The sequence below is a fragment of the Panthera pardus genome, unplaced genomic scaffold (genome assembly GCF_024362965.1).
Source record: "Panthera pardus isolate Hobbes unplaced genomic scaffold, ASM2436296v1 HiC_scaffold_18, whole genome shotgun sequence".
NCBI classification, from domain to species: Eukaryota; Metazoa; Chordata; class Mammalia; order Carnivora; family Felidae; genus Panthera; species Panthera pardus.
The window spans coordinates 34,839,438-34,861,685 of record NW_026526743.1 but is presented as its reverse complement, the minus strand read 5'-3'; the positions used below and the strand labels follow the sequence as shown (position 1 = coordinate 34,861,685).

Here is a 22,248-nt window from a genome sequence, read left to right as displayed (position 1 = left end):
GAGTTAACAAGGGGCTGTGGCTACATCAGCCCCCCTTCCAGACCTCAGTATCCCCATGGGTACAGAGAGGTTGATCTGACTGAAGCTGACAGGTTTTAGCATGGTGCTGTGTATCCTTGGATGAAATTATCAGGGAATAGCTGCCTCTCCCTTTCCAGTGACTCGGAATGATTTCTTAATGGAAATCTAGTTTATTGCTGTGATCCATGCTGGCAGGGAATGATACCATTTTTTTTCCAGGAGGGGCCTTTTAGCTTGGTTGTAAATGAAGGGGAGTTTGGAGGCTATTTCTGGCAAAGACTGAGGTGGGTGAACAATGTGGGGATGGGAAATGTCAGGAGCCCTTGGGGAGAAACCTGAGTCAGGGTCTGGGAAGAAGGGCTGGTGCGGAGAGCAAGGAGGGGCTGGGCAGCTGGGAGGGGAGCTGGTGGGACAGGAATGTCACTCCTCCCGGCACCTGTCCCCAGGCTTGGAGACCTTTGACCCCATCCCACAAACACTCCTGGAGAGAAAGGCGAGGAGGGAAGCCTCCTCAGTGCCATCAGGTACCTGCGTCTAAAATAGAGATATTAGTAGCAAACTATTGAGAGTCTGACATGGGCTGGGGGCTGTTCTAAGTGTGTACAGGGCTTCCCTCAGTCAAGGCTCACAAGTGTATGAAACAGGCATGGCTATTAGCCCCGTTCTACAAGTGGGGAATCTGAGCTCAGAGACATGAAGCACCTTGCTCAAGGACACTCAGCTGGTGAGCAATGGAGCCACGATCAACAACTGGGTGCCTGTAAGGATGGGCAGGCTAGGCTTGGAGGCAAGCGATGGTCAGGACACTACTGCTGGGTGAGCCAGCGGAGGAAGGCAGGAAACTCAACTAACTTGAGGAAGGAGGGTAGGAATCTGGAAAAGGCAACCCTTAATCTGGGCCTTGAAGGATCTATACAATTTAGACAGGCTGAAATGTGCAAGGAAGAGTTTTCCAGTGGGAGGGAACAGCATAAACAAAGGCATAGAGGCAAGCAGGTGCAGGGGACATTTGGGACAGGACAAGCAGCCTGGCAGGGTCTCCCCCAGTGCTTTTGGGTCCCAAAGCCACTTGAGCAGTGGGATGAGGGTGGTACTACTGCACCCTGAAAGGACCTTGAGGCCTGGAATCTCCAGCATTTGGGGGGACGGCTGCGGGATGGCTATCCCCAAACCACGGGTAGTTTCAACCCGTGAAACCACACAAGGGGGCAAGGGGGGAAAGCCTTGGGCCCCAGAGACAGGACTGGAGGATGCAGAGGCACAGAAAGCCTTGCTCCCCTTGGGCCTACGTGGAGGAGTCCGCTGCAGTCTGGGAGGCTGTGGATGGACAGGAAGCCGGCCATTCCTTCCGTGAGCCAGAGAATGGCCTCTGTGTGAGCCACAACAAAAAGGCTTTTCTGCCAAGTTAGAGGGGGAGGAAGAGGCCAGTTGGCCCCTGCCCCAGCCTGAAAGGGGGCTCTGTTGGTGGCCCTGGGGTCTTCAATGCCTAGAATGTATGGGGAGGGAAGGCCAGGGTGGGCAGAGGCCTCCTCATCCCTATCTCTGTTCTCCAGCAGCACCAGGGTGAGCTGGGCCTGAGCTGCCGTGCAAGACAATCTGTCTGGGTTCTTCTCCCAGCATGGCCATTTCCTAGCTGTGTGACTTTAGCCAAGTCACTCAACTTCTCTGAGCCCTGCTTTTCTCATGAGTAAACTGTAAGTGGAGGAGTATGCACGGCCACTGGGGTCGCGATTGCACACTGAGCAGTTGCCGAGTGCCGGGCACCATCACCAGCCCTGTGCAGCCATCCATCCTCCTTTCACTCTCCCAGCGACCCCCGGCAGGTCACATCACCCCCTCCATTGAGGTGTAAGCACCCTCAGCCTCAGGCTGTGAAGCCCGGGATGTTTGGAGACTCTCAAACTCCAAGCTGTGCAAATGCAGAGGCAAGAAGCCTGGAAGGAACATGCCACACTGTCAACACTGGCCTGGGGAATTGGGTGGCTTATATTTTGCTTCTTTTTGTGTATCTGTTAAATCGTAATTATCTTACTTGGGAATCAGCAAAATGGGGACCGTGGGGCCCATGGTGAGTTTAGGTAGAGCCACATTAAACAAAACCAATGTAAAGATGCACGTTACTGTTCATCCTGGTGGGGGAGGGGTGTCAAATTGCACCACTGGTCTCTCTGAAGTCACCTCGGAGACCTTCACACTCCTCAGCCTGAGGGACAATAAACGGGGCTCCCCAGATGAGCTGTTCCTTCAGCCGTTGGGTTTCTCTGAGATTTTACCAGAGAGCTCAGGGGTGCAAGTCTTAGGCAATTTCCTGAGGAGCTGAGGCCTCGTCTGCCAAGTCTTCCCTGGCCTGCGCCCTGAGGAAGAGCTCGGTGAGAGGTCTCACATCCTCTCCTTTTTCGCCCCTGTGCCTCCACACTGCCCTCCACCCGCCTGGTGACCTCTGGGCTTCTGGGTGACCCTAAGGCTTCAGGCTTCGGGCAGACCTGGGTGGGGCCCTGTGGCTTCTGCCACAGAAAAGCTGATGAGATGGCTTCTGCCTTGGCCCTCCATGCTGACTGCCAGGGCCCCTGTGGTGGGGGAGCTCACAGGCCATTTCCTAGCTGAGCCCGAGAGGCCTTTGGGGCTTCTGAGGGCCAGAATTTCCTACTCTCCTCAGCCAGTTTTCAACACAAAGGGAGGAAAGGGTGGGATCAAGGGGGCTGGGGAAGAGGTGGGCAGCTGAGGGGAGGGTGGGGCCTGCAGCAGGTTGAAAGACCCTGTCCCGCTGTCGGTCGTGGAGGCCGGGCCTGCTCCCTGGTCGGGGTGGAACCACACTAGAGCTGACCATTGCATTTCTGGAAGTGCAGGCCGGTACCTGATAGCTTGGCCCAGAGGATGGACTTGGGTGCAAGGCTTGCCAGCCACGCCCACACCCGAGGGGCAGTGACACTCAGTCTCCTGCTGTCCTGGGCATTGTCTGCAGCCTGCCCAGCGTGAGATTTTCTGCTTCTTCAACTATGACAGGGGCAGATATCGGGTGCCCCCTCACCCTCTGAGCAGAGCAAGTGATGAGGGGAGCTTTTCAAGTGCAAAATGGCACCGCGTCCCATCTCTTGCCTCCGAGCTGAGTCTTCAGGCGGCCCAGAACCCAGTCTGGATGGGTGGAAGGACTGGGTGGCCTGGCCTGGTTTTCCCACCCCTCCTGGACACCCAGAGCCTGTGGGGAGCTGGGGTGCCCTTTCTCACCATGAATGAATGTCAAGTAAATGCTGTACTCCTTCTCTTTCCCACCCCGGCAGGGCCAATCCCGGTCCCCTGCCTCACCTTTCTCGGGTCTATGCAAGGCAACCACCCCTTCCTCTGAGCGCTGCCCCTCCCAGGGCCACTGGGAAGGAGCCACCATAGACCTGGAAACAAGGTCCCTTCAGCATGAGGGCAAATTCCCTAATCCCAGCCTGGACTCACTCCTGTCACCCGCAGCCCCTCCAGCTGTACGGTCCAGCCCTGGGCCTCTCACAAAGGAGGCCACACTTGCCGGCTGTACAATTTAATCAGTGCAGATTATTTACAGAAAGAAACATATGAGGGTGGACACTGACCTCCACCCCCCATCCCTTGGCTGGCTCTCCGGTTCTGAGGATGGAGGGGGGAGCAAGCCGCTGGACCTGTGATCCAGGTCAGCCCATGAGAACCCCTCCCTCCAGGGGCCTCGGGGATCTGGGTGGCAGGCACGCTTGCCCCGGGCTGAGGGGAAGCAGAGGGGACAGAGCCGGCTGTACAGTACCATTTCCACAGCAGCCTTGCCGCCTGCTTACTTCGGGAAGGAAAAGAAGGAGGAAGTGTCTCTGCCCTTAGGGCTGAGCCAAGGAGAAGGGGAGTCTCCGAGGCCACAATGGGCTCCTCTTGGGGCTCCACAGCCACATCCCAGTCTGCATGAGGGGATGAGCTGCTGGCCCCTCTCCACATGTCTCCCCCCCCACCCCAGTGCCCTGGGGGACAGGGAGGGGAGGGGAGGAACCCCCGAGCCTGGTGCATGGTGGGCTGTGGGCACCCATCAGCCCCCTGTCTCCCTGGGGCCACTGGGACCTTGGCAGCTGGGGCCTGAGACCGGTGGGGTTCTGAGACCCCTGAGGACAGTGGTGTGGATGAGGGTGGGTGGGAAGAGGCCCAAGGAAGGAGCCCAAGTGGGTCATAGCTCAGAGAGGAGTGGACGGGGGCTAGAAGCCCAGCCTCGGGGGAGCGGGGGGGCGGGGGGGGGCGAGGCTCCTGGGTGGAGGGGCCGTGGCAGACCCCCTTTGGTCCTTGGTAAGGCAGGCCAGGAGGTGTGGGCTCAAGCGGTATGTGGGAGCTGGGGCTGTGGGCCCCTTGGCTGGTTGGGGGTGGGGTGGGCGTCTTAAGACACGAGAAGCCTCAGTTACTGGGGTTGAGAGAGGTGGGCTGGGAAGCAACCAAAACTCAACATGACTCATGGCCAGTAGGCTACCTCACCTTCCTGTCTGTCCCCTGTGGCCTGGGGCTGCCCCCGGGGAGTAAGCTCTTCCTAAGTCAGAGATTCAGGTGGGTGGAGACTAGTCAGGTCCCCCCAGTCTCCAGAGCTCGCTCAGGTTCAGGAGGGCCCCTCCAAAACCCTTCAGCTACTTTCCAACTGGGCCTTCTGACCCTCTGGTCCTCTGGCTGTGCCCGAGCCAGAGGCAGTACGGGGTGGGAAGGGGTGGGGTCGGGGAGGTAACCCCCTGTCCAGAGCAGAACTACATTTAGAAAACTCTAACCCCTGCCCTGATGGACTGCTGCTCCTAGTCGGGAAAGTAGAAACAAATACTCAATTAGTGTGCAAAAAAAAAAAAAAAAAAAGAAAGAAAGAAAGAAAGAAAGAAAAGAAAAGAAAACCCTGGGCATAAATAAACAATGGGGCAGGGCTGGCAGGGATGTTGGAGGGGCCTAGAGGGGCCCCCACCCAGGGGCTGAGGGAGCCATGGAAGGCCCTTGCTGGGTGCCCCCAGGAGCCGTCTCAAAACCACGGGCACCGCCAGCCCCGGCCCCGTTAGCACCGTGAGGAGCGGGAGGGCCGGGCGCGGGGCGGGGTCAGACCCACTCCTGCAGCGAGCGCTTGCAGTAGAGGAGCATGCGCGGGGCGCCCTTGCGCTGCATCTGCACCAGGGCGTAGGTGAGGCCCAGGATGCAGAGGAGCAGCAGCAGCGGTGGCACCAGCACCATCACCATGTTCACTGTCCGCGTGACCTCCTCCATCTGCACCACCACTCGGCTGCCCCCGTCCTCACCTGTCCCCTCCCCGAAGTCCCCCTCTCCGCCACCCGCGCCGGCCTCGCGGCCCTCATCGCCCTCTTCGCTGTCACCGTCCGCCCCGGGCTCTGCACCCCCGTCGGGGTTGAAGGGCGGACGGGCCACATCGGGCCATCGGGGTCCCGTGTCCACGTGCTCTTGGCAGCCCATGAAGTCCCGCAGGATGGATTTGGGGTAGCCCGGCTCCATTCGCAGGCGCTCGTTGTCAAACTTCCAGTACTTGGTGCCCTTGTAGAAGTACGTGTAGGCTGCAGGGGCAAGCGGGGATGAGCGGTGTCAGGCCGTGCCCCAGCCGCAGGCCGGTGACCCTCAAAGAAGACCAGGACATGCTGAAGGAGCCCCAGCTTGAAAACACCCACCCTGGGGGCGCCTGGATGGCTCAGTCAGTTAAGCGTCTGACTTCCACTCAGGTCATGATCTCACGGTTGGTGAGTTCGAGCCCCGCATCGGGTTCTCTGCTGTCAGCACAGAGCCTCCTTGGGATCCTGTCCCCCCCCGCCCCTCGCCCCCTCTGCCCTGCTTGCACACTCTCTCTGTCTCTCTCAGAATAAATAAAAACTTAAAACACCCACCTTCTCACTCGCTTGCCTGAGCATTTTCAGATCTGGCCCCTCTCAACTTATGGGAGCCAGACCTGGCTCAGAGAGGGGCAGGGTTTGGGGAAAGGACCTGACGGTGCTGCCTGTGCTTCCTGGCTGGGGCAGCACGCAGAAGGGTCTTGCAGCCTGCCGCATAAGGGCTACGGTCAGGGGGCCCTGCTACCTTGTCCCAGGACTGGCTCACCCCACACCAGAGAGGTCAATGTCTTGCTCAAGGCCAGCCTTGCACACGGCCAGCCTGCAGCAGACCTGGAGCAGAGTCTAACATTGCCTTGGATGGGCTCTGTGGCTTTGGGTGCTCTGCCCATGTCCCATCAGCCCCACGAAGGGCCAAGTCTGAACTATGAGTGAGTCTATACTCTGCTGATCACAATGAGATCAGAGTAGTTGCATGGCGATGCCGTCACACACAGATGCCACGTGACCTGCCTAAGCACTGGCAAAGTCAGTGGGGTCTCCCCTGAGCCTAAGAACCTGGAACCTGAGAACCAAGACTAATGGTTTTTCGTAAGTTTGCCAGAGACCCTGCTGGAGAAATAAAAGCCACAGCTCCCTGGTGCTAAGTTATAATGACAGAGGTCAAGCTTCCTTTCCAGGCAGGTAAGCGGGCACCTTGGCAGGACTCTTGCCCGCCATTGCTTTGAGCCAAGCTAACCCCCCTCAGGCTTCAGGCTCCCTGTGGGTTGCCCCGGAGGGAACAGGGTAGTTCTGAGTTCCTGCTCTGGACACAGGCGGACCTGGGTTGGACTCTCGGTTCCCCACAACTTTCTTGCTGTGGGGTTTGGGGCCCCTTACTCAAGCTCTCTGGTTTAGTGTGACTGTCTGTAAAGAGGGGATGGAGACAGTGCAGGAGGGACCAGGACGGTCATGCTCTGGAAGCCCCCGACCCAGGGCCTGCCATGGCTGCGTCCCTCACACCTGCCATCGAAAGGCTGGGCGAACCCTGTGTGTGGAGGAGGGGATGGTGAGTGCTGGGCGGGCTGCAGGGAGTTGGCCCAGTACCTGCATCGTTGCTCAGGAAGGCCCCTTTGGGGGAGGTAGGGATCCCCTGCCACACGCTGATGGGCTTAGGGTAGCCGGGGTCTCCACGCTGTGTATCCTCATTAAAGCGCCAGTACCTGTGAGCAGAAGCACCGGCTGTGGTTCTCTGGGTAGGGGGGTTCGGCTGGGGCCTTCTGCCTTTGAGGAAGGCGGTGCTCACCTGTCCTCTTGGAAGAAGAAGGTGTGACCTGTGGGTTCCCACCAGATGGCCGTGTCGATGCGGTCGTAGGGGATGCCCAGGCCGTAGCTGGTCAGCGGTTGTGGGTAGCCGGGCTCTAGGTTGGCTTCTCGGAAGAGCCAGTAGCGGTCACCTGCAGGAGAAGAGGCGGGTGGGTGAGGACAGGCCTGGGGCAGAGGGGCGTGGGAGGGAGGGGACATGGGGAATGCTTTCCTAGGCTTACACATCCACACACATCCACTGCTGCACTTACCCCCCCCCCCCCCGCCCCACGTCCTTGTACACAAGACAGTGTAGGCACTGACCCCTACACACACACAAGACAACTCACTTGCACATCACACACACTCAGCACTCACGGGCACCTGTGACATACTCATTTACACACGTACAAGTCACTCACTCACACCTGTACCCACAGCACACGGTCACACTATAAATGGCCTGCACTCCCATGTGAACGTCCGCCCCCCCCCCCCCACACACAGTTCTTGTACAGAGGGAGGAAAGAGGGGGAGCCCTGCCTGGACTCTGAGCCCAGGGGCTTTAAGCGTGGGCTCAGGCCAGCTGGGCTGGGGACACAGCTGATCCACCGGGGGTGCCGCCCTTGAGGCCCTCCCCAGAGAGGCAGGCCGCACAGGGAGGGCCGGTGGCAGGGAGCTCCACTGTCCCTGCAGACAGACCACAGAAATCCTGCCCGGGAAGGAGGGGACGGGGGGGCTCTGGTCTTATGAGGAGGGGCTGCAGGAGGCACAAGACGCAAGGAAGGAGGAGTCACATGCGGAGCCCCTGTGCTGCAGATGGACGCTCGCCTCCAGTCAGAGCAGCCGCTGGCCCCCAGGGGCCCAGGTCCTCCTGTCCCTAGGTTTCTGTCTCCTCCTGCCCCACCCCTGCCTTGACTCGGCTCCCCACACTGTGGACATGCCATGTAGCCCTATGCTCTCCTCCTCCTTCAGGCCCGCTGGGTCAGAGGCCAGGCCAGAGGTCAGGGAAGGGAGGCCGCCCTGCCCTCCCACCTAGCCCGGCTTACCTTTAAAAAAGACAAAGCGTCCATCTTGGCGCTCGTAGGCAGCACTGATGTCACTGGGCAGACCACGCCAGAAGTGCCCAATGGGCATGGGATAGTTGTCCAGGACGCGGTTGTGCCGGACCCGCCAGAACCAGCGGCCCTGGGGAGGGCGTGGGTGTGAGTGGGCAGGGCAAGCTCACTCCCTCATACTGGGAGAGGCCCCTCATCTGGCTGCCCTTTCCTAGGTCAGGGAGATCCAGAGGGGTGGCTTGGAAAGCCAGGGCAGCACCCATAAGTGAGCCCTGGGCGGGGTGTGGACCCCTGCACTCGCTGTGTGACCCTGAGCAAGTCCCGTGTCCCTCAGGCTGGTTTCTTCTTGGTCTAGGGTCTGAGGGCTCCCCAGGGGCTGCTCAGTGAGGGAGGGGTGGGTGTGCTTGGGCAGTCAGGTGGGGCAAGGATGCAGGGGTGGGATGTGGGGGCTGCTCTCCTGCTCTGAGACGGGGCCAAGGGATCAGGGGAGACACGGGCAGGGGCCAGACCTTGAACACGAACATCTCCCCACGCAGCATGGCTACTGTGTCAAAGTCCCCGTCGCAGATGTTAGGGCCATACTGGTCAGGCCGTTCCGTAGCTCGGGGCTGGGCTGGGGGGCCCGGCTTTGGGGGCCGCTCCGGCTTCCCGCCTGGGGGTGGTGGCTGAGGGGGTCTGGGAGGCCGATGGTCTGGCCGGCCCGGTCGCCGGGGAGTCACAGTGGGGAGAGGCCGGGTGGGCTGTGGCTGACCATCCGGGGTGCCTGCAAAGTGGGGTGGGGTGAGTGGGAAGTCAGAAGGTAGCCCCTACTCAGAACCAGGGGACCCTGGGGCACCCAGCCCGGAGAGACATGTGCTTTGGTGGTGGGGTCTACCCAGGTGACGCGCCCCCCTGTCTGTCCACAGCCGACCCCTCCCCCACACCTGCCATCACCCTCAGGAGGACCTCTGTCCTCCATACAGCCCTCTCCTTCACCTCCCCACACTGGACGTGGGTCACTGTGCCCCTGAGGCTGCCCTTTCCTCCACTTCCCCTTGGGGACATTCCCCTCAGGACACCAGCCTGCTTTGGTGGACACATGCAGAGGAAAGAACATGGTTCTGTGTCCTCTGCCAGGGGCCCATCTTCTTACCAGGTTGCTGGGGACAGAGTGAGGAAGTATCTGTCACGTGCCCAGCAAGGCAGGTACCGCCAGCCCTAACAAGGGGCTTGGGGTGGTGCTGAGTGCAAGCCGGGCCCACAGAATCAGTCCTCAGGAGCCCTTACCACTGGAGGCCTTCTCGGGTGGGGCCTGGGCTGAGGGGGGTGCCACCTGCCTCAAAGCCACCGGGAAGTGATAAGCCAACAACACTCGCTGGCGAGCTTGGGACAGGCTTGGGTTGGGACCGAGAGTAGGAGGAACGAGATCTGGGACCAGGGCATTTTCTGTCTAATAAGAGTATCAATGACACTGAGGAGGAGAGGAGCGGTCTGTGAGGGGCCTTGGAGACCCCAGTCTGGAGCCACCATGAGGGCCCTAGAGTCGGCCAGTCCTGCGTGTGACTTCCAGCACCATCACTCACTCCCTGAGCGATGTGGACAAGTCACTAATCCTCTCTGGGCCTGTTTCCTCATCGACACAACAGGGAGAGCAGTGGCACCTATGCCTCGTAGGGCTGGGAGTTGAGAGCTGGAGTGCAGAGCCCGTTGGCCGTGCCCACACTGCCCGCTCACCGTAGAGCTGCTGGATGCCCCGGAGGTCGTCCTCGGGCAGCTGGAAGGTGTCGGTGTCCATCCACTGGTAGAATGGCGCCATGATGGCACTGGGGTTGCTGGAGTGCTCCAGCCCCAGCGCGTGGCCCAGCTCATGCACGGCCACCAGGAAGAGGCTGTTCCCTGCAGTGGGGATCGGCCGGGGTGGGGGTGGGGGGGATGCACAGTCAGCTTTGCCCTGGCCCAGGCCCTGCGGGCTGAGGCCATCAGAGAGCTGGCCCTTCTGCCATTCTCAGAAGGGGCTGAGCTGCTCTGACTGCTAGGCCTCAAACTTCCCCATCTGAGAGGTGGGTAAAATGATCCCTCCCTTTCCCTACCACCCATTGGAGGTCATGGGACAACAGACTGAGATACTGAGGGTCAGTGCTCTGGAAAACTGCCCTGGATGAAGCTCTCCCCTCCCAACCCTGTCTCTGCTCAACTGGGTCAGAGGGCAATGCCCAGCTCCGGCTCTGCCTCCCCTCCCCTGCCCCGGCCAGGTGTTCTCACCATGCAGGTCGGTGCTGGAGAAGGTCCAGGGCTCATCTGCATCGAAATGGGTATCCCCGCCCAGACCAGGGCCAGGGAAATAGGCGTGGGCCAGAAAGCCCCCTGTGCCATCAAATGGTGAGCTGTCGCCGTGGAAGCCAGAGGCAAAGAGTACCATGATGTCAGCCTCCTTCTGCCTCCGCAGCCGGATGTCTTCATAGGGCACCTCCTGGAAGACCAGGGGCGTGGCCTGCTCCCACACACGGAAGGCCCTTCGCACTGCCTCCAGTGAGTGGTACCATCCCAGCTTCTCTGTGTAGTTCTGGATGCTGCAGTGGGCAGGGAGACCAGGGAGTGAACCCAGGGCCTACTGGGTCCGCTGTCCACTGCTAGCACCCACTGGGTGGGGGCGAAGACACATGGTCACAAGGAACATGTGTAAGATCTGAGCTGGTTCGTGGACGGTGCCCATCAATATCAACTACTAGTTTATTCTGATGTGAATTTGAAAAAGACAACTAACATGTCAAACCCAGGAGTTCATTAGGATATGGCTAAATAAGGTTGCATTGTATTCAGTTAGCTTAAATAAGAAAACCACTAATAAAAGTGCTATGGAGCTAAGAGAAAGAACTAGACAGTTTGATACAAATGGCTGAGGTTTAGGAAACACAGGCCAAATGGCTCTGATGATTGCAGGGTCAGGCTGTCCTAAGTTCAAGGCCGGGCTCTAACATAATCTATGCGACCTTGGGCAAGTGACTTAAGTGTTTCTGAATTTGAGTTTCTTCATCTGTAAAATGGGGAAAAGGAGAGTAGCGCTCTCATCTTGGGGGCCCTGGGAGGATTAAATGAATTAGCTCATGTAGAACATGGGCCTGGAGTCTGCACGTGATAAAAGCATGATGAGGCCCGTTATTACCCACATAAATCAGATTAAGCTTCTGTGTGCTGGACAGATCTCCTCCCTTAAAAGCTGTTGGAGCCATGAAGTCACTCTGGGGGCCTAGGGTCTAAGTGGCCGCGGGAGCCACTCTTCCTCAGGAGATAGAGCTGCGGGTAGGACTGTGGAGGGGCTAAAACAAGAAGGGGAGCCCTCAGGGACTGCCACATGGCTCAAGGCTCAGGAGGCTTTCTTGCCAAAGGACTCAGCAGAAAGGAGGAAGGTGCCTGAACCAGGGTTTTTGCAGGGGACTTGCTGCCTGCACACCTGACAGCTGCCTGGATTCCAGCCCTTTCCACCCTCACCCTCAACCCCTTAGATACCTGAAGGCCCGTGCCCTACACTGTGGAGGCCCCCAGTTTGTACTGGTACAGGAGCTGAGCTGTGAGGCCGGCCCGGGCTGCTGGCGGGTGGGGAACGGGGAGGGAAGGAGGATAGAGCGGAAACAGCTCCAAGGGTCCTGACCTTCACTGGGGGAAGACTGGCCAGGGTGTGCGGCCGATCTTGTCAGCGTGGGAGCAGGGTCAGCTTGTCTATGTTGGGCACCCCGGGGTGGGCTTCTGGGAAAGGAAGCTTTCCAGACAAGCCCACTGGGAAGCCTGAGGCCTCAGCCTGGGAGAGGAGAGGAAAGAGCGGTCTCTGGGCAATGCCGTGGGAGGGACGCTACCACGGACAGCCATGGTCCCTACCTGAAGGTCAGGTGGTGGTTATTCCACTTCCTCCCAGTGAGGGCATAACGTTTCCGCCGTCGCCGCAGATTGGCTTTCACGCGCACCCCGAACTGGTCTGGCACCCCGCAGCGGGGTCGCTTCATCCACCTGGGTCATGGGCACGGAGGGGTAAGCCCAGAGCCTCTCCTCCACACGCCTTCCTGCTTCGGCTCTGCCTCTTCCAGGCAGTCCACCCTTCTTCCACCCTTTTGCCTTGGGCCCCCAGCCACCCTTTGCATGGGTGTGGTGGCAGTGGGAGACTCTCTGCATTTCTATTTCCTCATCAGAAAAACAGGCACACTGACCTCAGCCTGGAAGACTGAGTGCCCGACAGAGGCTCACCTTTGTGGAGTATCACCAGTATCACCCAGGAGTGGGAGAGTTACCCCTGAGGCCCTCTGTCCTTGCTACGTTACGCTCACGTACGCCCAAGGATGTGACTTTGGGTCCCATCACCCCTGTCAGATTCAGAGCAGAGCTGTGGCCTAGTGAGGATGTCCCATCCAAGGCACATGCTGCTGGTCCTCCCCATTCCTGTGCCTGTGGCAGACATCACTAATCAATCCCATCCTCCTTGCTGCCCAGCCAGATTCACCTCAGGAGCTTTCTCAACACGAGTTTTCAGGTAGCCAATCCCAACCAGTCCGAACTAGCGTGGAAGATCAAACCACTCGCCATCTCTTATCTAGGTCACTCTATTCCGGAAACTCCACCTGCCAACCCCTTTTCAGGGCAAGCCGGGAGGGCAGGTGCCAGTGGGGTCTGGGAAGGGCCCCATGGAGGGACTCACGCCTTGGTTTCTTCGTCAAGCACGCCTGTGACCGGAATCCCATAGAAGCGCTGCATCTCGGCGAGGGCTGAGGCCAGGATCTGGGCAGAGCGCATGGTGGACATGTGGCGGCTAGGCTGGGGCAGGTAGCCGTAGAGCCTCAGCCAGTTCTGCAAAGGACAGGCCACAACTCGGTCGGCACGTCTGGCACTGCTAGTCCCAGACACGCACAGCCTGCAGCCGCCCACCGCCCACCACCTCCGCCATCGCTCTGTCGGAGCCGCCGCCGCCTCCTGCTAAAGTGACCACATGAGCTTCGGTGCTGCTCTGCCTGCTTCCACCTCCTATGGTCTGTTCTCACACAAGAGCCAGAACAAAAGGCCTTTACAAGTCAGGTCTGGTCAACCTTCTGGTTCTGCTCAGAATCCTCCCGAAACTTCCCAGCTCAGAGTCAAAGCCAGTTCTTACAGGAGCTGCCAGGCCCCTCACTACCTGCCCCTGCCTCAGCTCTTAGACCTCACTCCTCCCACCCCCCACAGGCAGTCATGCTCCTGTCTCAGGGCCTTTGCACTTGCTGTTCCTGCTGCCCAAGTGCTCTGTATGGCTCACACCCCCATTTTCTTCAGTCTGTGCTTCAACCCCGCCTTACTGGAGGGGTGTTTCCTGACAACATAATGTTAAAAGAAGACATCCACTACACCCTGCATCCCTTCTTCTTCCCTGTACTTGTGACCATATGACACATTATATATTTCCCTCAGGTATTCATTGTTTGTCTTCCCCCATTGTTTGTCCGTGAGGGCAGTCCACAGTTGCTGTCCTTATTGTCGGACTGGGCACACCAGGGTGGGCCCCCTACCACTCCTGACAGACCGCTGGGGATTCAGAGGTTCAGAACCTCTTGAGGCCTTACCAAGCAGGAAAACCAGCCCCTTGGGCTACTCCCTGACAAATCCTAGGCCTCCTGGAAGCAGAGCAGATGGATTGGGGCAGCCCACCTGGGGCCAACAGGTGGGCCAGGAGGCCTGAAGTCCAGTCCCCGCTTTGCCACAAACGCTTTGCTTTTTCTGGGCCTGAGTTTTCTCAAGGGACAATGGGGTTATTGGGGTCGTGAGATTTGAGAGAGACAGCCCTGGGAAGTGCAGCTGGCACGCAATGGGGGTACCCGTCCCTTTCCAGAGTCTGCTGGGCAGGCCTTGTCTTCTCCTCCATCTATCCATCTGTCCATCCATTCACCCACCGCACCCCTCCTGCCAAGTCTTTCTGAGTACCCTCTCTGTGCCAGGTACCATGCCAGCTGGGGGCTGTGGAGGACCACGGGAGAGGGGTGCTGACCTCCAGGGGTTCACAAGCTCCCTGGGGAGACCCACTGTACCCAGAGAGGGAGGGATTCACACCTGCAGGCCTGTGAGCAGATAGGACCGTCACAGTTGCAGCCGGAGGATGGGATCCCCGATGAGCCAAGCTGAACTGGGGTAAGAATTCACCTTGGCCATGAGAGCATAGTGACCGCCATGGGAGGCTGGTGGGCACAGAGGCCAGGGACTTCTGTGGGCCTTGGCCACACAGAAGTGTCCTTTACACCTTTCCTGGCCCACCCTGGGGCCTCTGGGGCCTCCCCCTCCCCTGAGTGAGGGCACCTGAGGCCTGCTCTCTGGGAGGCTCTGGAAGGTTAAGACCCCATATCAAAGTCCCATAAGGCAGGATGATGGCCCGATATGGTGGCTGCTGTGGACCAACAGCCATGTGTCAGCTGGCCAGGGCCACGCCCTTATCTGTCTGCCACCAGTGTCACATCCAACTCCTCAAGCACTTGCTCCCTCAGTGCCCCCCACCAGTCCCCGGCACGGCTGGGCTGCCCACGTAGCCAGCTCAGCAGTGCCCAGGTTACAGCTGGAGGGAATGGCTGCTGAGTCAACGAGGGTGGCAGACAGACGCCTGGCCCCAGCTTCCAGGCCTCCCGGGCCCTGGGGAACTGCCACAGAATAAGGCAGAGACATGGAGGTGGGAAACAACCGTCCGCTCTGGGAACAGATCTGGGGACAAATTGTGGCCCTGCCACTTCTGAGGTGTGGCCACATGCCTCCCGGGCTTCAGTCCGTGGTCAGTGAAAACGGGTGCTGTGCTAGGACCTGCCTCATCTCCTGGGTTTCTGTGAGGGTTAAGCTGGGAGTCCACACTACTGCTTGGCATTGTGCCGGGTTGGGGAAAGTGCTCAATAAATGTAATATTAATGACAGAGGCCTGTCTGGTTGTCCGTGGAGCCGCAGCCTTTTGCCTCCACCAACAGAGCTGGAGGGTCCAGGCTCCAAGGGGGCCTAAGTGCCGGGCAGCCTCAGGCGAGGGCACAGCAGCGGCCTCCCCCATGGCCTCCCCCACCAGCCCTCCTCACTCACCCCTCTGGCCCAGGGCTCCTTCCCTCAGCTCCACCGGACACTGGCGGTGCCGCGGGCACCCTCCCTGTTCTTCCCAAGCACGGGAAGGCTTTCCTGAAGCTGTGTGTGTGAGGGGCAGGGCGGGAGGTCCACACCCGTAATGGACAGTTTCCCTTAAGAGGCATGGGGAGACCTGGAAGGCAAGGCCAGGCCGCTAGCCCAGCTCCAGCAGCCAGAGGAGGTGGGGGGAGAGGTGGAGCTGCCCGCTGACAGATGAGGTCGCCTCTACATCACCTATTTGCATAAGGTAAAAATATCTCACTGGAGCGCAATCACAGGCCACCAAGGGGCTGATTAGCGGTGTCTGCAGAGTGACAGAGGGAGGGCAGGCAGGGGAGGCTCAGGCTGGGGCCCTGGGGAGGGAACGGGAGGGGAGCTGGGCCTGTCTGCAGTGAACAGCTCCAGGGCCCAGCCCAGCCGATGGGGCTGAGGGGCCCTTCAATCCTGGAGGCAGCTCAGGGGGTGATGGGAAGGTCCCACGGGTGCCTGGGGACACTCCTCCGCACAGACAAGCACCCTCTGGGTCTTAGGGAAGCCAAGAGCTCCCATTTCAATATGGGCCAAGCCTTGAACCCTCAATGCCCTCGGCCCCTGCCAGGATGAGAAGCCAGGCTGAGAACCAGCGGCCTGTGAGGGAGGGTGAGCAGATACGCGGCCTGGGCCCAGAGCAGCTGAGCCCCAGATGACAAGGCGAAGAAGCTGACGGAGGCTGCCTGACTCTGGCAAACTTGTGTTCGGGGCTGATTGCCAAGTGCCAATCAGTCTACACCCCCTGTAGGGCTGTGGGCTTCTCCTCTCCCCTGCGTCTGGGAGGATGTTTCTCTCCACCCTACTCCTACTGCTGGACTCAGTGTGACAAGTCCAGGAGGGGAAGATGCAGATGCAGAGGGAAGGGGGCATGGGGCAGGGGTGCACAGGGGGGTGGCAGGGGCTGCTTGTGCCCTGAAGTCCCAGCTTGCTGACAGGCTCTGCTGCCACGGGCCAAAAGTGGGTAGCAATTCCCAGGGTCGTGACTGGCCTCCCAGTCTCAAAGCTGGGGAGAGGCTGTGTTCAAGCCCCTGCCGCCCCGACTGGCGACCGTAAAGACTGTCCTTTACACAAGTTGCCGCCTTTCTTTCCTTGTTACCTAGATTCTCACAGGTGGGGTCAGCCAAGCAGGTAAAACTTTGTTTCTCAGGTGGTGAAACTAAGGCTCAGATGGGTCAGGGAGCGGCAAAGTAGAGAGAGCTCCTCCATGAGAGCCGCTGTCCAGTGGGAGGCCGGGAAGGTTCTGAAGAGAGCTCTAGGGTCCACACAGAGAGACCCCACCCACTCCAGTTCTTTCACAGCCATTTCTTTCTTAAGCTCCAGACCCCACCCCGTGAGTACGTATAGATGCTTCAGGTGCATGTCTAGCCCCAGGTGCGGAAACGTGGGGCCATCAGGAGTCGGAAGGGGGAGATTCTTGGGCCCCTGGCTCCTAGGTGAGGCCGTAAACACAGTAGCAGAAGGTTGAGACCCTGCTGTGGGCCAGGCAGCCTACTCTTATCAGCCCATCCAAAGCTCACAAGTACCCCATCCCATTATACAGACAGTGAGGCTCGGAGACGGTGAGTGGCCCACCCAGGGTCACACAGCTGGTCTGGCTAGAGCTGGAGTCCATAAGCAGTGCAACTGGCCCACTGCCTGTGAAGTAGCACCAGCTCCTCTCGGCCGAGGAGCAGTGCCTCCCCACACCCCACATCTCTGGCTGGGGCTGGGCGCTGGGCCATGTCAGCAGGGCTGCCCACCAGGATGGCTGAGACAATGCCAAGCCAGGCCTGCAGGGAAGGTACGTCTGCGAAGGAGCCGCGGATCAATACTGTGCATTAAGCCGCCGTAGGGGCGGGGTGAGCTCCCCTGCTCTGCTGCCCCCACAGCCACCTCCCCGGGCTCAGACGGCTGGGGCCCCTCCCACTCAGCCTTATCGGCCTCTGTGCGATAAAAGCCAGTCTCCGCTGGGCTCTGCTCCGTTTCTGTCAGCCACAGCTCTCTCTGTAGTCCAGGCTGACCCTGGCAGGGTCGCCAGCCAGGCACAAAAGGCGTCTTGTCAGGGCTGCCAAGGACAGACCCAGACCTTCCGCGGTGTGAGGTCCTCATCGTGCCCGTCTCCCTTACCCTGTATCCCAGGCTGTGGGCTCTTGGGAGCAGGCCAAGGCCTCGCTTGGCTCTGCACTCCCAGTCTTGGGCACGGAGCCGGCGCTGAAAGAGATTTGTGGTCCCGGGGAGCCACAGACCCTGCAGACGCAGAGCATGCACCCTGGGCCCATCGGGCCCCCCCTCTAGGGGATCCGAGCTGGGAACCCATTCACCGGCAAGGTGACCCAAACAAACCCGAGACTCATCCAGCCTTAGGCTGGAGGGGACCTCAGGCCATCAAGTCCGGCTGCCTCCCTGAAGCCTCTAAGGACTATAGCTGGGCCCATGACTCATCCAGCCTGCACCCCGGCAGAGATGGGGTGCCCACCGCCACTGAGGTAGCCCATTCTGTCTTTGGGCATCAGTGACTGTTGGAAAGCTCCTCCTCAGGCTGAGCAGAAATCTGCCTCCCAGTGACACCTGTTCCTTGGTCCTGACTGCTTGTCCACATAACAGGCCTTTGAGTGATGGAGGGGGGCTTATTAAGCTTCTCTAAGCTCCCGTTCTGCTCCTTCTTTGCAAAATGGGGTCGATATTACTCCCCACTGCCACACAGGGATGGCAGCACAGATGACGCAGACCCAAGGCCAGTGAAGAGCGGGGGCACTCCGCCAGCCCCCCTGTCCTTGGTGTGTCCTTTACCCTTCAAGGTAGCACAATTCATACCTAAGCAGTTCCAGAAGAACATACTTGCTTATTTGGGGCTCAAGCTGACCCCCTCCACCACTATGTGAAAGTTGCAGTTGGAGAAGGGGCTCTGGGTGGCTGGGAGAGTAGGAGGGCTGGGGGATTGTCCAGCGAGGCAAGCAGGAAGGAGGTGGCCACCTGAGTTCCTGTGCTCCCTCGCCCTGCCCCTTCCCAGTCTGCTCCTGCAATCCTTAACCTGGAGGAAGAACCAGACGGTCCTTTGGCCAGTGGGTGGGGTGAAAAAACCCTGTTTGCTAGTGGTTTCGGGGCTGGCTGTGAGCCAGTTCTTAGGGCCTCACCTGGAAACTCTCCTGTAGATGTTGTCCATGTAGATAGGGCTGTTCATGGGGTAAAGCCTGGGTGGCTGGATTGGCGGGGGTGGGAAGGGGTAAAGGCATGTGTGGCCCCATCTCCACCCTCTCCTTCCCACCTGGCTCCAGCCCAGCCGGCTCCCCATGGCATGGCACCTTGCAGCCTTTAACCCAGCCTGCGGGCTGGGAGCTCAGCTCCAAGTCAGACCAACTGGGTTCAGAGCCCAGCTCTGCCACCCCCTGGCTGGGGAATCTGGGGCAACTTCTCTTACCCCCTAGTCTCAGTTTCCTCTTCTATACAGTGGGGTAATGATAGTCCCACATTTGCAGAGTAATAGCAGGATTAAATGTGAAAATGCTTACAGAACATTCATAGGCCGTGCCTAGGATGTAACCAAGTAGGTTGAAGGTGCTCAAAAATAACACCTGATCCTCACTGGGCCTCATGTGAGGACCAGTGGGCACAGCGTTCAGCATTTTACACGCAAATGCACCGAATCTCCCCAGGAACTCCATCCAGTAGATGCTATTAATATTCTCATTCTGTAGACAAACTGAGGCTCAGAAAGGTTTTGTGACTCGCACAACAGCAAATGCCACTTGTTTCTCATCGTTGCTGTGTTTGGCTACCACTTTGCAAGTGCTTCTTTTATGCCCAGTGCCACGCTCATAAATGCTCAACGTGAAGCTGGGCTCTCACTGCTCATGGTGGCAGTCACTCCTGGGAGGACAAGGTAGTTCTCGGGGCTAAGAGCCAGCCTTGGAAAGCTGACCCACACCCTGGTTTCCAGGCTCTGGAAGCTGGAGCATGAGATGGCAGTAGGATGAGAAGCATCTTTGAAGGCTGGCTAATGGCTGCTACCCAGGTCCTCATCTGTCTGTCCAGATATCAGAGATTGGGTTGGGTCTTTTGCTCATTTCTTGCTGTTCCCACAAAGGAAATGGGATCTGGTAAAAGTCATCCTTTTCTGTCTCTCTGACCCAAGCCCAGCTTGCATACCTATGCTGTTCTTGCCTGGGGGTGCAAAATCTGTGCTACCTCCCCCAAAGGGCCCAGCCCACAGCCACTGGTCTCCAGGCATCCCCGGAACCAGTGTCCTTCTGGGGAGCAGCCGGCCTCATTTGTGCCCTGACTCAGGGAGGCTCATCCAGCTAGAAGGTATGTATGGTGTGCTGCAGGCTTAGATAAGTGTTCATGATGCCACCTTCAGGACCCCAGGGCCCCACGTTCACCTGTGGAGTCCTCCCAGGACCCTTTGTAGTGGAGAGACCCCAAGCAGAGAGCCCCTGACCCCTCTCTGCTTCTGCTGACTCAGAGAACACATCTCCATGTCCAAAAGCATAAGCTGGCCATGGAGCTTGGCCCCCGCCTCCGTGGCCAGCTATGCGAGCCACATAAATCTTGAGAGGATACGGAAGATGCCAAACGTCTTAGTCTATCCAGACTGCTGTAACGAAAATACCATAAACTGGAAAGCCTACAACATTTATCTCGCACAGTCCTGGAGGCTGGCAGTCTAAGATCAGGGGGGCAGCCCCGGCGGGTTTTGGTGAGGGCTCTCTTCTGGGTTGCAGACTGCCGACGGCTTGCTGTGTCCTCACATGGCAGAAGGGGCAAAGGAACTTTCCTGGGCAGCAATCTCACTCATGAGGGCCCCATCCTCATGACCTAATCACCAGAGTCCCACCTCCTAATACCATCACCTTAGGAGTCGGGTTTCAACATAATGAATGGGGGGGGGGGGTGGAAAGTATGCAAACGTTCAGTCTAGAGCACCAACTGTAATCAGTGGTGACCCACAGCAGCCACTACAGCTGGCCTCGGGCAGAAGTCAAAATCCCAGCTGGGCAGAGGTGATGATGGCAGGGAACGTGTGGTCCAGGAACAAAAGGGGCCAGAACCAAAAGCTTGGAAGGGAGGGGCTTTTCCATGCCCGGCAGTGTAGCCATTCTGAGTTGGCGTCAGAGAGTATAGGCCGTGAGGGCTGCAATTCTTTGGGGCATCTGGCTGTGTTTCTATGTTTCTTCTGCTCCTTGGGGTGGAGCAAAGGAAGGCCTTCTTGTCCAGGGCTCAGAGAGGCCAGGCCAAGCAGATACACTGCTCAGACAAGCACATGCCAGGCTGTTCTCTGCATGGAGGCAGCTGACTGACTGGACCCTGGGGCGGCCCAAACACAGGGGACCTGACAAAAGGGCTGGAGGTGAAGGGCATGGCCCAACTGGATGCCAGGTCCCTGGCTGCACCCATCAGCCCAGTTCTCTCTGGGTTTTGGAACAGAGTATGGGAGAGGAGTGGTCTGTTAGTAGTCAGAGAAGAGACTGAAAAGCAGAGATGCGAGGGAGGAGAAAAGATTCAGCTTCTGCAGGTTCCCGATGACAAGGCCCTCACATGAACCCCTTTCCGTGAGGGTGGGCACAGGGACCCTCTGCAGTTTCTATTTCACATTTAAGAGAGGGTACTAAAAAGAGAGCACCAGTAGGGCCCCCAGGGGCCAGCATGGAAGTGCGGGCAGAGATTGGAACACAAGGAGCCTGGGGCTTTGGCTTGCCAGTGAGACCTGAAGGTCAAAACCAGAATTCAAGGTGACCTGCACCCCTCCTTTTGCTCATCTGCTCAGCCCCCACTCAGGGGCAAGGGAAATCTGTGGGAGTCCACCTCTGTTTACCTGGGTGTGTCCAGGTCTTAGTGGCAGTACACCTGTGAACTCTGGCAGCTGAGTCACTCCCATGGGGCGGGGCTGAGAGCCTGAAGTTGTGCCTAAAAGGAAGCAGTCGGGGCATGGGGGGAACCAGAGATTCTCTGGTGAAAACCAAAGGCACTTAAGCAGGCTAGGTGCCACAGCCAGAAACGGCGGGACTGAGATCCATAGGTGGGGGCTGGACTCTCGGGGAGGGAGTCCAGGAGCGCAGCGGGCACCCCACTCAGGCAGGGCCGGGGTCTATGCAGGGCCTGGGTCTATACAGCCATTCTGGGCTGGAGCCTGGGACTTGACATCCAAGGGAGTGAGTGGGACAGGGCAGAGTAAATCAGTGGTGGCTTCCCCAAGAAAGAGCCTTCTCCAGGCTGAGGCCTGGCAGGTGGCAGGTGGCCGGTGGCCGCCAGCTCCGAGCACATGCCAGGCTCCCTGGTTCCTTAGTCTGGTGAAACTCCTATGGTTTCTGTCCTGGGAGAGGGAGGGGAGGGGAGAGAGGCTGGCCTTGACTCAGTTGCCAGGCTGCTCAAAGAAAGGTCCAGCCATGACCCGACCTGAAGTCTGGAGCTATGGGGGTTCTGGGGTGAGGACCAAGAGCCCTTCTTCAAGGGAAGGAGGCTCTCTGTACACAGGGTGTGGGCCAGGCCCAGGAGTCTCCCCCATGCTGGTGTTCTGATAGCATGGGCCTGGGGACAGTTCTCCCACGGCTTCCTGGCAAATGGGCTGATTGCTTAAGTCATTTGACTTTTTGGTCCCAGATCTGGACAGACTTCACAGACTCCAAAGAACAACCTTGTACCCCAAAGCCACCTCTAGTTGTTGGGACAGCCCACCTGTCTCCAGCCGTCCGTCTACTTTGGCTTCCAACATCGAGGGTCCTTCCACCCTCCAGAGTCTCTTCCAGCAATGGCCTGACCCAAGTTTTCCCCCAGGAGAGGGGCTGCAGGCCAGTCACAAATCTCTAGCCAGTGCCACCACAGGCTTAGGGCCATGGTCTGTGGGCACTCAGGCCTGACAGTGCAGGTCCTGGGGTATGGGGACTCCCTCAGCTGGGATAGGAGGGTGTGATGGAGAAGTAGAAGCAAAGAAAGGCCCTTCAAACCATAGGTCCCAGCGCCCCAGCTTCTGGCCAACCAGGATGCCAATTCACAGACATGGCCACCAA

General features: G+C 58.9%; 1 protein-coding gene across 1 annotated transcript in view; it reads right to left on the bottom strand.

Annotated features, from left to right (window-relative positions):
* Positions 1-3,531: 3,531 nt before the first annotated feature.
* MMP15 (matrix metallopeptidase 15) overlaps positions 3,532-22,248 on the bottom strand; it is a 21,232-nt gene continuing 2,515 nt past the window's right edge. The window contains exons 2-10 of the mRNA XM_019455780.2: positions 12,822-12,970; positions 12,011-12,139; positions 10,400-10,707; positions 9,872-10,033; positions 8,668-8,921; positions 8,150-8,288; positions 7,102-7,252; positions 6,903-7,018; positions 3,532-5,549 (exon numbers count right to left, since the gene is read on the bottom strand). Coding sequence (XP_019311325.1) covers positions 5,083-5,549; positions 6,903-7,018; positions 7,102-7,252; positions 8,150-8,288; positions 8,668-8,921; positions 9,872-10,033; positions 10,400-10,707; positions 12,011-12,139; positions 12,822-12,970 — 1,875 coding nt within the window. The 3' untranslated portion in view covers positions 3,532-5,082. The remainder of the gene's footprint in view (positions 5,550-6,902; positions 7,019-7,101; positions 7,253-8,149; positions 8,289-8,667; positions 8,922-9,871; positions 10,034-10,399; positions 10,708-12,010; positions 12,140-12,821; positions 12,971-22,248) is intronic.